The sequence below is a fragment of the Phaenicophaeus curvirostris genome, chromosome 16 (genome assembly GCF_032191515.1).
Source record: "Phaenicophaeus curvirostris isolate KB17595 chromosome 16, BPBGC_Pcur_1.0, whole genome shotgun sequence".
Classification (NCBI taxonomy): domain Eukaryota; kingdom Metazoa; phylum Chordata; class Aves; order Cuculiformes; family Cuculidae; genus Phaenicophaeus; species Phaenicophaeus curvirostris.
Window position 1 is genome coordinate 6696214 of NC_091407.1, and position 15120 is coordinate 6711333.

Sequence of the window (15120 nt, forward strand, 5' to 3'; positions counted from 1 at the left end):
CCCAAGTCCTGCTATTCCAGGCTCAAACTCCTGTCAAGATGACTCCTTTTTAATATCCACGCAGACACGAAGCACATGAAATCTATTAACATGTTTACAATAGCAAAAGACCTGATGTAAGGCAGTGGAATTTTTGCACGGCATTCATTCTAGAAACAAAAAACTCAGATTAAAGCCGCAAATCCCATAGCTCTGTAGTTAACCATCCCCACGATTCTACCAGTCCTAGAGAACAAGGGTCCCACCAGGTTTGTGCTGCACAGCACCTGCTCAGGACTTGGCCTGCAGAACGATGGGTCTCTCACCTTCCAAACAGGTTGTTGGAGGAGAAGAACTCCTATACCATCCTCTCCGGAAGCGGGAGGAGGCCACTTTATAACTGAGCATGCAAAGTCCAGTCTATATACTTGTCTTCTCCCCCATTGCTACCACTGGAAACCTGCAACAGCTCCCAAATATGTTGCTTGAGATAGCAGAAACTGTAAGGAAGAGGAGCCAACCACCTCAGACTAGAACAGAGGCACTAGGCCTTGCAGGCCTTGACACAAACACTGCCCGTGCCTTTCAGCCACTAAGGCAAGTGGCTATGGCTTTTAGGACAGCTGCCTGAAACAAAACCTGAAGAGTCTGCTGTTTGGCATAGCACTCAGTAAGCTCGTAAAGAAACACGAGAAACGCTGCGAAAAGCACACAGCAACAAAGCTTTGGTCCCTCAGCATTACACCTTGGTAATGGAAACAAGTGCACAGTGGTAACATCAGCTGTTCTTTTTTATAAAACATCAGAGGCCCCAAACTGGTGACCAAACTGTAACACTTCACACCAGAAGCTGAATAGAAACATTGAAAACTGAACTTATTCATATGAAAACTACACTTCCAGTAGAAGCGTTTTACAATAAGACTCTAACATGAGGCATTGGAGGCATCTGAAGACAACACTTCAGGTCATAAAGTGAAGGTGAAACGAAAATAAAAACTTCCTAGGCCAGACTTGCAGGCACAAGCACCTGTGCAGGGGCTCCAGCAAGTGCAGTGGATCCATGGGATGATGGTGACTTTTTAAGCCAACCTACTTTTCACCTGTCCCAAACCACAGTGCGGGAGCGCTGCTGGGGTGAGCCCACACTCCTCTCCTCACACACATGCTCTTCGGTGTCAGAAGACTTTGGTGAAACCCCAACATTCCTCCAGCGGTTTGGGGAAATGAGTGCAGCTCCAGAGGCAGAAACACTCATCAGACACCTCTGTCACATAAACATTATGTACGTTAACACTTGCAGCACTGGCCCTCTCCCATCAAGCTGAGCCAGCACTCGGATCAATAGAGAAAAAAGGAGGAGTTGTATCTCTTAAACCCCTCAACTCGGAAGTCAGCTGTGTTTTTAGTTTCTTTTCTGCAGTAGCTCCCACAGTAGATGCCTGCAATGCCAAACATCCAAAGGGCATAGAGTTGGATGTCCACAAGACAGTGGTCAGAAGAAAGAGCTTTTATCTGCCTTTCTCCACCAGCTCCAGAGCCAGTGCTATTCTTCTTCCTAAGCACAAACACACAGCCCGGGATACCTGAAACAAGCTGGTGAAGAACCCACAGAGAGAAGTGCTGAGAGGTTGCACCTGGGTGCCCCCCTTCACCTGCCTATCGGGGGACGGAGGGAACTTCTGCAGGACCCCAGGGCTGGGAGGGAAACGAGGCCCTCACCAGGGCCAGCCACTGGCACCAGGGGAGAAGGGAGCGGGGTTGGCACCGGGCAGGGGACCTCGGCCCTCAGGGGAAGCAGGGACCCTGCCCTGAGGGAAGCAGAGAGGAGGGAAGGACCCAGCACTGAAAGGAAGGGAGCAGGGACCTGGCCCTGGGGGGTGAGGGGGCGAGAGGAGGAGAAGAGCCAGTGCTGAGGGGAAGGGGGCGGAGCGGAAAAAACGCGGCCCTGAGGGGAAGCGGGGGGGGGGGGGAAGAGAGCGGGGACCTGGCCCCGAGGAGAACGGGGGCGCTGGGGGGGGGGAAGAACCCGGCTCCGAGGGGAAAAGGGGAGAAAGGAGCAGCCCCAAGGCGAACGGGGAGGCAGGTCCCGGCCCCGAGAGAGCCCCACACCGGGCAGGGCCCGAGCCGCGGCCGGGGGTGGGGGGGGGGTCCCCGCCCCGCACTCACCGCGCCGCCGCGCCCCGCGCCGCCCGCCGGCCCCGCTTCATTTAACCGCGGCCGCCCCGCCGCTTCCGGCTGCGCGCCCCACGTGACCGCCCCGCCCGCACCATAGAGCGGCGCGCGGGCGGCCGCGGGCGGCAGGGGGATAGACCGGCCGCCCCGACGTCCCGTCTCGGCGCGCCTACCATAGAGGCGCGGCCTCCGGGGGCCGCGAGGGAGCCCTCAGCCCGTCCCTCAGCCCAGCCTCACAGCGCCCGCTGAACCGTGTCACAAAGTGCCCCCTCTGCACGGCTTTTGAACCCCTCCAGGGGTGCGCACTCCCCCGCTGCCTTGCGCAGCCTCTGCCAGGGCTTCCCCGCTCTGTCAGGAAAGAGGTTTTCCCTAATATCCAGTCTAAACCTCCCCTGGTGCCACTTGAGGCCGTTTCTTCTCGTCCTGCTGCTCGTTATTTGGGAGAAGGGACCAGCCGCCTTGCCTCGCTGCACCCTCTTTTCAGGCAGTTGAAGAGAGCTGTGAGGTCTCCGCTCAGCCTCCTCCAGGATAAACAGCCCCGGGCCCCCCAGCTGCTCCCCATTCCTGTTTTCCAGCCCCTTCCCCAGCTCCTTTCCCCTCTTCCGGACACGCTTCCAGCCCCTCGATGTCTTTCTTGTCCTAAGGGGCCTGGAGAAGAGGAGGCTGAGGGGAGACCTCATTGCTCTCTACAACTCCCTGAAAGGAGGTTGTAGAGAGGAGGGTGCTGGCCTCTTCTCCCAAGTGACAGGGGACAGGACGAGAGGGAATGGCCTCAAGCCCTGCCAGGGGAGCTTTAGGCTGGGCATTAGGAAGAAATTCTTTACAGAAAGGGTCATTGGGCACTGGAACAGGCTGCCCAGGGAGGTGGTTGAGTCACCTTCCCTGGAGGTGTTTAAGGCACAGGTGGATGAGGTGCTAAGGGGCATGGTTTAGTGTTTGATAGGAATGGTTGGACTCAATGATCCAGTGGGTCTCTTCCAACCTGGTTATTCTACGATTCTATGAAAACTGAACACAGGATTCAAGGTGCAGCCTCACCAGCACTAAGTCCAGTGAGGTGATCGTTTCCCTGTGTGAGGAACACTCATTCACTAGTAAAATACTGAAAAGAGGTGAAGTCTTTGAAGCAAAGTCAATTATATTTTTATTTTATAATTCAGCCCTGAATTGGATGCCCTTCTAAATAAGGCATCCCATCGTACAAAAGCAGTAGAATCATAGAATAGCTTGGGTTGGAAGGGACCTTAAAGATCATCCAGTTCCACCCCTGCCATGGGCAGGGACACCTCCCACTGGATTGGGGGCTCCAAGCCCCATCCAACCTGGTCCTGAACACCTCCAGGGATGGGGCAGCCACCACTGCTCTGGGCAACCTGTTCCAGTGCCTCACCACTCTAGTTTTAGACAAAGAACCCTGTAAATCCCCAAAGAATGTTTATTTTTTTTCAGGTTATCCAACCGTGTCTGGAGACTCCCTTCAGGTTCTCTCTTAAGACAACTACATCTTACAAGACAATTAAGCAGATCAATAAATTCTTGCAACTCTAAGAGAGTGCTTATTCTTTCAGGTTATTTATCAATGTCTGGAGATTGTCTGCCTGTTGTCTCTTTATACACGTTTATATGAGGAGATAATTAAACATACAAACCAGCTGCAGCAAAACTTATCAATTAATTCTCACACCTGCTCCTGCTGGCGTATTTGACCCAAGCCAGGATGCTGTTGGCCTTCTTGGCATTGGGGCAGTGCCAGGAGGTGGCAGGGGCTCAGCCCTGGCCCTCCCAAAGCCCAGTCATGAGGCTGAGTCAAAGGACAGTACAGGTACCGAGGGACAGTCAATGCAGCCTGTGTCAGACAGCAGGGACTGGTCCTTCGGTCAGAGGGTGTTCTCTGGGAACTCTCCACACCAAATTCATCTACTCACTGAAGCATCCAGTGCAGACCTGCACCGTGCAAGCGCTGTCAGCACCCCTGTCCCTGCCAGATCCGTACCCAGATACAAAGCACCAGCCTCGTGTGTCCTCAGCACACTCAGGAAAAGCTGCCCAGGCATCGCTGCCCACCCTCCCCTTATGGTCACGCTCTCAGTTCGGACCTCGTGGGACTTCAATGGCAGATCTTGCCTGGCCACGTCCAAACGGGAATCAGGGGAGGCAGCCAGGCTCACTTAATCAGCATCCAATTAAAACTTAATTTCAAAATCTCCCAAAGCAAACACTTTACACCAGCCTGGGAAGATTCAACGTGTCATAGGTCTCTGAGCGGGGTTACCTCTGCAGAAGAGACTGGATTCAATCAGCAGGACTCATAACTACTTGCTTATCTTTTCCCCCTCATAGAATCATAGAATCACCAGGTTGGAAAAGACCCATCAGATCATTGAGTCCAACTGTTCCTATCGAATACTAAACCATGCCCCTCAGCACCTCATCCACCTCCAGGGAAGGTGACTCAACCCCCATGCCCAGGTTTTTCTTGCAGATCTTCTAAAACCTGGCCAAATATCACAAGTGCCAGCATCTCCCTGGCCCTCCAGGAACCAGCCTCTCCCTGCTCCCGGCACAGGGATGACTGTGGCTCAGCCATATGGTTCCCAGGCTCAGCCTGACCTCCGCTGCGGGTGCCAGCTGCTGCTGATCCGGGACACAGATGAGCAAACTTGGCAGGACTCTCCCGCAGCCACCTGTGGAGCCACGCTTCCTCACCCCTGAAACACAAACACCCCATAAAAGCCAGGTTGTGGTGCAAGAAAACATCCATCCTTCCCAGCCTGCTTGTGCCCAACCTCCTTCTCAATACATCTCACACCCAGCCATGAGCCCTCCAGGCAGATTTTCTCTTACAACGCAGCTGCCTGATCCCATGTCACAGGCTCTTGTTCTCTAGAGGGGTATAAGCAATGCAACAACGCTGTGGCAAGCCAAGTACAGCTCTACCACACTCTTTAATTACAAGCACATTGATTTTCTTGTGACTTGTGTAAATATTTAAAGAAACAGAATGGTGGATACCGAGAGTTTAAAGTTGTGAGTTTATTGCATATGTAACAAAAATGAACATGACCTCCTGGGTCCAGCCTACTATACAATCACTGTTTATTCCAGCTGGTTCCATAACCACATTAAATAGAACTAGTATTTCTTTAAATACTTTGATTTAGACATAAAATGAAACATTAGTGTACAACTTTCACAAAATAAATCTGCAATAAAAACAGTGGGAAGAATAACAAGGATAGCAGCAATACTTAAACATGACATTACAAAATAATAAATTAAAAAAATACATTATAAAGTGGTTGAGGAACAAAAAAAATTAACAAATTAAAACCAGATCCATACTGTGTTTCTGGGAACTTGCTGTGCCACACGGCCCTGAACCTGGGCACTGGCTCCAGAGGGCCTGGCGGCTGGATCCCGGATTTACAAAACCTTTTAGATTTCATACCCAGCTCGACTTGAGCTACGTATGTACTGCAGAGCGAACGCCGGTTTCACCATCTGGAGTTTTGAGCAGCCTTTCTGAAGCAGGGTCTTGTCTAACGTAATGCCCAAGTGAACGCTAACATTCATAAAACAGTCTCGTTTCTTCCCGGTTTAAAACACGAGCGAAGTGGTGGTTTCCTACATCCCTGAGCATAGTGTATAGGCTGATGAGCAGTATCAGGGCAAGCACTGCAGGTCTGTGCCAGTGGACCAGCTTTTAGGTTTGCCTTTAGGACAGGAACAAAAGACACACTGTACCTTGCATTTCCTTCAGGTCAGATCCAAGAGTATCCATGGACAAGGCGGAACGTGTAATGACAAAATGAACACCAGACTTGATGTTATTCTTTGGGCAAGTTTGAGAAGTAACAACCAGTTCAAGTGCTGGCAGACCAAGTGGGAATGAACACACAAATTCAGACAGCTGAGGTTATCCGAGCAGCTCCCGAGACCTCGGAGAGGCAGTGGTTCAGGCCATGCAAACTCTTGTTTGCGTTTCATCCTTCCCTGGCCTTGAGAGCAGCCCACAGGAAGAACAAGCCACCGCTTAAAACCCATTCTGCCTCACTTCTTTACTTCCCTTCATCCACCCAGCCAGCTTTAAGGCCTGCCTCAAATGCGTGTACAGAACAAGACGAAAAATGTCTTCATCACTGAAGTGGCATAAAATTTCAAAGACAACACGATGGGAGAGGTGGTGAAGCTGTTTAAAAGAGAACTGAAATAATTAAAAAGATAGTGCCCTGTTCTCGTTACTGTCAGCATGGAGGAGGTACCTCGACAAGGGCTTTTAAATACAGCAAAAAACAGACGGACTTTTCCAAACAACAATCCTTGCCTATTCTTATTTTGTGCATTCAATAAAACATGGACCTAGCAAAGACATTAGGAACTATCGTATGCCAACTGTGTCATTGACATAGAGCTACTTGACCTACAGATCTCCAAATCAAGGGCCTTCACCTTCACCTTACTTGCTTTTTCTGAGCCAGTTGTGCTGCAGGTAGAGCTTGCGTGACAGGATTTGTTAGTGGTGGGCTTTAGTATCTGGGTTTTTTTAAACTCTTTTAGTGAAAAATCCACATGAGACTGCATGCAAAGCTTTTGGGCAAGAATCCATTTTGCGTTTTTCCTAGCTGACTGGTTTATTGCACATTCAAACATACTGAAAGGATTAAATACACTCAATGAACAAGTACGAACTTCATGGCCGTTCTGAAAAGCCAAGGCTGTGGGGATCCCTGCTACTCAGCCCAAGCCCGTACAGATGCTCCTATGCAGACAGTTGCATTTCCTCTCTTTTCTGCATGAGTCACATAGTTTCATCGAAGTCCCAACAACCAGTACGGCAGAAACTGGTCCCCAAGTGCCAAAAGATTCCTACAGAACATGGGTCTAAACACGCCTCTCCTGTACAGCCTTGCAGGATAAGCATCTTTGGCCCACTCTGTGCAAATCTCAACATTGTACAATTTTACACCTCCAATGCAATCCTTGCTCCCAATGACAAATCACAAGAATTTTGGTCAATGGGAAAAACACTCTCACAAACAGAGAAAGATATCAGGGTTTTGACAAGTGCTTCTTTCTGTCCCATCACAGTTTAAAGCTATTATCAAATTCAATTAAAAAAAGGCAAAATAGAAGTATTCCAGTAGACATCTAAGAGCGATCTCGTACCCACAGCTGAATTTCAATGCACTATGCCATAAACATAACATCTGTTAAATATTTCAGTAAAGAGTCTCTCTAAAAATCAGGCTTGCCAAAGAAAAAAAATCCTATATAAGCAAGTCTGCTTTACTTACGTTTAGACAAGTCTGATAGATAACTGGGTCTTTATGAAGCTGTGTTATTTGTTAAAATACTGTCTCCTCTTGGTGTGCAAACTGGAAAAACTGTTAGTGATTCAGGTATTTGATTTACTTTTTTTTCCCCTGGGAAGTCATTTTAGCCGTGTGTTAGAGAACAAACCTTTCAATATTAGTTTCAGATATTGGAAAAAATAGCCTTATATGGCTCTCTGGAGAAATCTTTATCCCTATACAACTGAAGTCATAAATCCTTCCAATAGCTTTCCGTAACATTTAAAATGTACCCACTATATCGTTACCTCTTTACCTCAACTTCCAAATAAAACCTTCCCAAGGCCAAAAACTTTGGAACAGAAGTCAGCTCTGTTAACTTAGCTTTTCAGGTATTTCCAAGTGAGTCTTAGAATTTGAAGTCACAAAAACACATCTCGGGTAAAACAACGGCACACGAATTACAGCTTCGGGACTGAATGGATTTTTATCCTCTGTCTCCTCCTTACAAGGCTTCTCTGCAAGGTACTTACATCTGAACGAACTATGGAAAGTACTTCTGCAGGAGGAAATAATTGTTTTCATGTGCAAAACAATTAGATTTCAGCCAGGACAACCGAAAAGAAATCATACAACACCATTTAAGCTGTCCCAGATTCCTTCACTTTTCTCACGGTGAGCCACAGCTTCCACTGGGAGCTTCCTGCTAAGGCAGAACTTGGATTTCTTTGCCTTTCAGTTCAGTGTTCATATGGAGGTATTTTCTGCTAGAAGTTTACTTTTTCAACAGGCGTTTAAAATGTGCAATGCGAATCCTAGTGCCAATCGGACACTCTGCGCCCGCCAGACTCTACAAGGGCTCAAGCTTGATTTAAGACAAACTAACCAGGTACACCTACCAGTTGCAAGTCCTCAGCAAATTAAGCTCATTCTTAATTACACTTTGATTCTCCTATTAAAAAAACCCCACAAGTCAATGACCCTATCACAATATGTGTTACAAATCTAGCAGAATATCCTGTGTAACCAAAGCCAAATGCTGAACTTGGCTGCATTTTGTTTTCAGGGGGATGGAAGAAGAGGGAATGGGTTATTGTAACAAAGGGTGTGTGTGGGGAAAAAAAAAAAAAAAAAAAAGAGTTGGAAACCACCAACAAAAGCCCCCACCCCCCCGCCTCATCCACCAGTGGCAGAAGGGAAACAGCCCCATCTCTAAGTTGTCCAGAGTCCCGATGCTTCAGACAGCTTAGCAGGAAGTTCACAGCAAGCTTCTTCTAGCTTTTATTTGGTGGTCCATGAGCTAGCATCTGATTCCTTTGGTTGCTCTCTCACTCCACAGCAAACCCACATGTCTCTTCCACAGCTGTCAACAGCTTCTCATAAAGCTTCTCATATGACTCATAAGGCGGAATGTCAATCCGATTAAAGCTAGAGGTAAAATAACAACACATTGCAGCGTATGAATCTAAAATATTAATTGGAAAAAGATTTCTAGAACAGCTTCATACAGATAGAGTTTGTAAAAATCAAAGAAAGCCTCAGCCACCTCAGTATCCAAAGGAGACAAGATAAAAAACAATTGTATTTCTGCAGCAGGAATGCAAGACTTAATAGGGCAACGTTTGGGAGGAGGTAGCAGATGCAGGAGACTTGTGAATAAAGCAAGACACTGGGCAGGGCTGCTCCTGCTCTGCCTGCAGACAACCTGTGCCTCCGCTGAAATGATTTCCTGTTTCTGGCAGAGTAAGACTTCTGTACAAGAGCTCAGTGCTGTGCCTACACCGCACCAAAAGCACTTTTCCTACACTGAACACCTGAAAAACTACTTGCAATCCTGCTTGAGGACTCACTGTCGTGAGTCATTTCTCATTGAGCTTTAGCTGAACATGCAAATAAACTTACAGACATCTTGCTATGCAGATCAATCAACTCTGCGATAAATGAAAACCAGATAGCACAGAAGACAAATCAAGCTGCAACAAGAGACGCTGATTATTTTGCTGGCTGCAGAGTACAGATACTTCCAAGCTAGCAAAGCACACTTGGGAGTCATCTATGCATATCACATGGCTAATCCATACCCAGGACAAACAGAGATGACTCCTCTAAACCAATACAAAGGGAAAGCAAATGCTGACATGCAAGATGTTTTCATCTTACCAAGTGTGGGCTTTTGGAAGGTTGTCTGTGTTTGCATCTATTAAATGGATGGTAAACAGTCTGGGTCCTGCAGCGCCTGTAGAACCTTAGACAGACATTCTAGTTAATGCACTTCAAGGAAACAGCACTCAGGCACACAGATTTTGCTGCTTATAAAAACGCAAGAAAAACTCCTGCAGTTCCCCCTGCAAACATCGGTATATCATAGGCTGAAGCTGCAGGTCAGATCTGTAGCTGCTGAAGGGATGGCAGAAGCAATAGGGCTGTTCAGGACAATGAATCTGCAAACGGGTATTTTGGAAAGCTGCTAAATTTTATATTAGCAAAGTTTCACCTTCAAAAATGAAAATACTGAGGTGCAAAAAGGTTTTCCTTGTAAAAGAGGACTATGTATTTTAATTTGGAACATCAGTTTACTGTCAGCAACAGATGGAACTTTACCATGAGAATCACAACAGCTGAGAACACTGCCACCTTTTCCAATGAAAAAAATCATAGCCTTCAGGAATTTCTTTTGAAGTCTAATGGTTTGTTACCAAACCGTGAAGGAATACAATTTTCATGTGAAAAAGTTGTTCCATCACCTCTATAATCATATGCGTGCTTACATGCAATGATTTTAACATCAGTCCACAGAGTTGAAGGAGACTGATAAGCTAATATTGACACAGGTCAATGTGCTGCGCAATGACAGATTTACCAGCTTCTATCAGCAATGGCTCCAGTGTTCGCCATCAGCAGAGCTTCTGACAAATGAAAAACTGCTCTTGGGATCTAAAGTTTATAAGTGCTTCAGCTACCCAGTAACAGGCTGATACTCTACAAGGGGCTAGTAAATAGCACATGATTTTATCTCTGTCTCCCATCACAGATTAACTCGGCCTCCACATCAGTCACCTTGTAAAGCCTTGAAACCTTGAAGTGGGACACGTGTTGAACCCGTCACAAACTGCAGCAGCCTTGCTCTTCTTTCTTCATCAAATGTTTCCACCGCTTGCCAGAACCACTTCACAATATTGCTGTCTGCCATGCAGTGCTTTAGACGTGTGTTTGACTTCCAGTCGTTCAGGTCTATCTTATCCAGGCCTCCTATGATTAGCTGTTAAAGGATCAGAGAATGCTTCAACATCCAGAGTAATTTCAGGTTTGCAGCTATGAGAACATACATTCAACCATTTCAAGAAGCCTAGCACGCTTTATGCGCTTGAACCACCTTCTTGGTGTAAGGTAAATGCTCCAAAGCAGTCAGAACAGGCAGTAAATCTCTCCAGTTCAATTGCAATGAAACTGAGGCCAAGGAGCATGCTTACCAGAACCAGAGTTTTCACAAAACTAGAGTCAGAAGCCCATTCAAGACCTGATTTTTTAAAATCTGACTGAAAAGTACAGTTTATCTTTATGGGGGTGCAGCATGGACTTGGTATGCCCTCTACTGCACAACACAATGTTGTTCTGATGCAGGTTTGTCCTACAGTTGCCAACACCAACTACGACAGAATCCTGCTCGGTTTATGATAACATACAGAAACTTCCCATTTGTTTTCTGATGTTGTTTCTTAGAGACTCTAACACAGACCAGACAAATTACTTCAGTCTTTTCCATGACACCAGGTTGCAAGATCCTGAAAAAGGAAGTCTCTACTGGCCATGAATCTAGTTACCTCCCCTGGCAACCATAAATAAATGGCAAAGAGAAAACTTCGTCACTCAAAACAAACTGCACATCGTACTCTGTAATATTCCACACTGAGGCTCACATTTCCAAGAACTACCATTTAGCAGCTGCCGTTTTGTGCCATCAAGACAGCACCCACTTGCACCCACTTATATTATTAGGACAGTTGTGACTGTTCTGGCGCAGGCAGTATCGAAATATTTAATGGATTTTTAATCTGTCTTTTCAAGCAGCCAGCAAATGGAATGCAATAGATTCATGGGATTAATCAGAATGCATGAACAACTGGCATGAAGCTAGTGCTTCCAATACCACAAATGGTCCATATTCTCTAAGTTGCTTTATTTTTTTCACAAAGGTAGACCCAGAGGAAAAACTGCTATAATGGGAATTACTTTAAGGGGTGCATTCTGCACCTCAGGGTTAAGTAACAAGACAAATTCATTTGTTTTCTGTGCGCTCTACACTTTTATTTTAGTCTCTGTAATCCATGCCCTACACACATACAGGAACAGCCACGTATGAAAACAGTTACTGAAGAAAACAAGTTCTCGTGTAGATGGCAAGTTAGGTCTTGCCAACAATTCCTCAGAAGTGCAGTACTCCCTCCGTGCCCAGACCACCTGCTTTGAGCATTAGTCCTTGGTTAGACAGCATGATGTATTTGTCTTTCCCTGTTTAAGTATCCCACTCTACAACATTGACCCAAGGAATGTCTAGAATAAACCAAAAAGTGTTTGGTGAAACAAATACTCAGCTTTCTGGTATGAAAATTACAATCAGTTTTGTAGCTTTGTTGGCTTTTTTTTTTTAAATCAGTGCTTGATTGTGGATCAAAAAGACTACAAAACAATATTGTATGTGGATAAAACATATACCTCAAGTTCCTTCTGGTCAAAAGGCTTAAGTAGATGTTGAGGAATAAGTTCATTAAAACCTTTCTGCAGAGCGAGGAACTGTGCCTCAATGCCTCTCATAAATCGCCAGTTTACATACAGCCTGTGGGGGGAAAAAAAATCAGGGATGATGAGCTAGATACGACTGGGCTTTTTATAGCAGAGCTGGAAAACGATTGCTCTACAGAGGGACTTGTTCTAATACACATTCTGTATTATAAAAGAAGTGCTTATCAGTTCCTTTTACCATCAATTATTAATTACTGCACCATCAACAGAAAAACCAAAGTACAATTCACAGCTTCATCTTCCCAGGTCTTACAACTGGGCATTGTGTGAGAATGCTTGTGACATTTAAGACTCAGGTATTTCCCCCCAAAATACCCATTTCCTTAGGTTTCACTACATAAAATAATTAATCTGCTTACTACTTTCTTTCCATTACACTTATGGGATATATTTTTGTTCTACAATACCTGACATATTCTTTCTTGTTCTCTTCTGTCACTGGAATATTCCTGCCATTTGGTTTGAGCTCATGCTGTAAAATCCGCCCAAAAGCATTGTGTTCCACACAAAAAGTATGGTCCAGAACTGGGGTGATATCGTTCTCTCTGACGATGGAAACACAAAAGGCTAACTGAGTATTTTTCATATTTTGATAACTCTCAGCGGTGATGCTGACAGTTTGGTATTTGAATGCCTAGTCTTCAGGATAAACCTAGTAACCAGCCATCTGCATTACACACCAGTAGAGGAATATTGCCACCATCACCCATTTCTGTGTAGCTTAATGCATGTTAAAGAGCCTGACCAGATTTGCATCATACATCTAGTTGTGGCAGAACTCCGGATGATGAATAAAATAATATATACACAAACACACACATATACACACAGCAATAATCTGATCTGCTGGCATGCATGACTGTGAAGCATGGAACAGATCACACGCAGGGAGCTTCAACATCATCAGTAACCTCAAAACAGCATTTAGGTAAAGAAATCAAGGTAATGCAAGGCAGTGATGAAGAGCCCCAAAGCCACAATGAATGTTGGATTTTGTTCTAAATAGTAAGTGTAGAGATCCCAAAACTACTTCCATTTATTCCCATTTTAATCAGTTGTTTTTCTTTTGAATAAGACTCTACTTATCAGAACTCTGTCCAGAGTTTGGGTTCTGATACTGTGGTATTCTATCACACCCATGCAACACTTAACAACTCAGTATCTACTTTGCTGCAATGAGAGCTAACACAGACTCTGCAGCGAGAATTTCTCAAGTACCTTGAGCTTTTTGACATAGAAACAGTAGTTCAATAATTTTGTACAGAACTCCCCCACTACAAGACTTTTGCAAACGTTTCCCATAAAGCATAATTTCTCTATTGCAAACATACTCTAACGCATCTTCTCTACAGCCAGACAATTGATAAATACAGTACTTACAAGATCCAGACTAAACTTTTATGTAGTTCTGGGTCAACAGATTCCAGATCGGAGAGCTGAATGGGCTTCCCCAGAAGCTGTTTGTAAAAGGGCACTGTGAAACCGCCATTGATATAGTGTCCATGGAACACAGCCAAACCCATTATCCGACCAACAAAATGGAAATAAGACAAATGGTCCTGCAGGGAGAGGAGAGAAAACTCAGGGAGTGGGAAGACACTGACATCTTGTGGTTATATCTGTGCCCTCCCTTGTATCTTCAGTGCAGGTTAAATGCAAACCTCTGGACAAAAGGAGCCACCACTTTTCCTCATAACATAACCAAAATCAGCAGCATTTAATGATTAAATGCCTCAAACAAGTCTCTGTGCATTACCTGACGAGTAAACTGGATGCAAGCCCTCTAGACTTCTCAAAGAGCAAAACTTGCGGGAAAATTTTTTTCCCCAGAATGTGACAATTCCAAACAAATTACTTTATTCACTGTTTAATCATCAAAATCCTTTTGCTCTTGGGGAAGCAGGTCATCTGCTTGTCTCCTTCATGTCTTTCATGTTGCTTATGAACTGACTTTTGAAAACTGAAACATAAGTCCTATGGTTGACATTCTTCCAATCTGTCTCTCCCATCTTAAAGGGCAAATGTCAGGAAATGTTATGTCAGGAAGATTTCCCTTGTAGCAATACAGAATGGTGGCTCCTTTTAGGGTCTGCATCAATACAAATCATCTAGTAAGAAAAAAAAAGCTAGCGCAGCAGCTCGCTGAGAAAGGGAAAGCAAAGCAGACAAACCCCTGCAGCCACAGGATGAACACTGCTTAGGATGCAACGTTGCTTACACAACCGTCTGCATTCACAGTGAAGATGAATTTCACCCTTGTGTATCTTCTCAGAATGATCGTGCACCCCAGTCAGTGTCCAGGAAACTCAAAATCAAATAATTATCAAAGAATACCTCCTCTCTCATGCTTTTAATCTCTGAACAAAACCCCTCTGCTCCATCCTATATCAATATAAGACTCATTAACACATTCTTATTCTGCTTTACCCCTCAGTTTACACTCTTGCCATGGAAGAGCAGATATAAATAAAATTGCAGGGGACATCTGTTAAAGTAGGTGTGTCACTCTGAGGTCAATACTTACAGGATTGATAGAAGAGTCTGGGTTGATTTGCAGCATGTATATATTATCCGTGGAGTACTGGAAGAGTCCATAGTAGGGATTTAACATTTCATGGCACAGTAAATACAACCATTCTCTGGGAAAAAAAAATAAATGTATTTTAGAAGGGTGCAACTTCCACTTCAGTTTCAGACAACACAATTATTGTGAACCATCAAACCACTCACCAGTTAAGAAACACTGATTTCAAAGTCAGATCACCTCGTACTGCCCTCGGCTTGCAAACCTAAAAGGGATGCTTAAAACCCCATAAAGTGCCTTACTCCCCTCACAGGCAAACTTGTCTCAGTTTAGAAGTGCTGAAGGGATTAA

At 45.3% G+C, this 15120-nt stretch overlaps 2 protein-coding genes across 5 annotated transcripts in view; both read right to left on the bottom strand.

The window, feature by feature from the left end:
• RNF216 (ring finger protein 216) overlaps window positions 1-2241 on the bottom strand; it is a 77543-nt gene extending 75302 nt beyond the window's left edge. The window contains exon 1 of the mRNA XM_069870397.1: window positions 2149-2241. The gene's annotated coding sequence lies outside the window, so the exon portion shown is untranslated. The remainder of the gene's footprint in view (window positions 1-2148) is intronic.
• Window positions 2242-5172: 2931 nt separating this feature from the next.
• The window catches only part of SMURF1 (SMAD specific E3 ubiquitin protein ligase 1), a 45382-nt gene continuing 35434 nt past the window's right edge, over window positions 5173-15120 (bottom strand). For 2 of the 4 annotated variants that reach the window (XM_069870563.1, XM_069870565.1), the window contains exons 12-18: window positions 14770-14884; window positions 13626-13804; window positions 12653-12790; window positions 12159-12279; window positions 10503-10704; window positions 9606-9681; window positions 5173-8873 (exon numbers count right to left, since the gene is read on the bottom strand). In XM_069870563.1, the coding sequence (XP_069726664.1) occupies window positions 8774-8873; window positions 9606-9681; window positions 10503-10704; window positions 12159-12279; window positions 12653-12790; window positions 13626-13804; window positions 14770-14884 (931 nt within the window). In that variant the 3' untranslated portion in view covers window positions 5173-8773. Of the gene's footprint in view, window positions 8874-9605; window positions 9691-10502; window positions 10705-12158; window positions 12280-12652; window positions 12791-13625; window positions 13805-14769; window positions 14885-15120 lie in introns of all 4 variants that reach the window. The other 2 variants (XM_069870562.1, XM_069870564.1) reach the window with 1 other exon arrangement.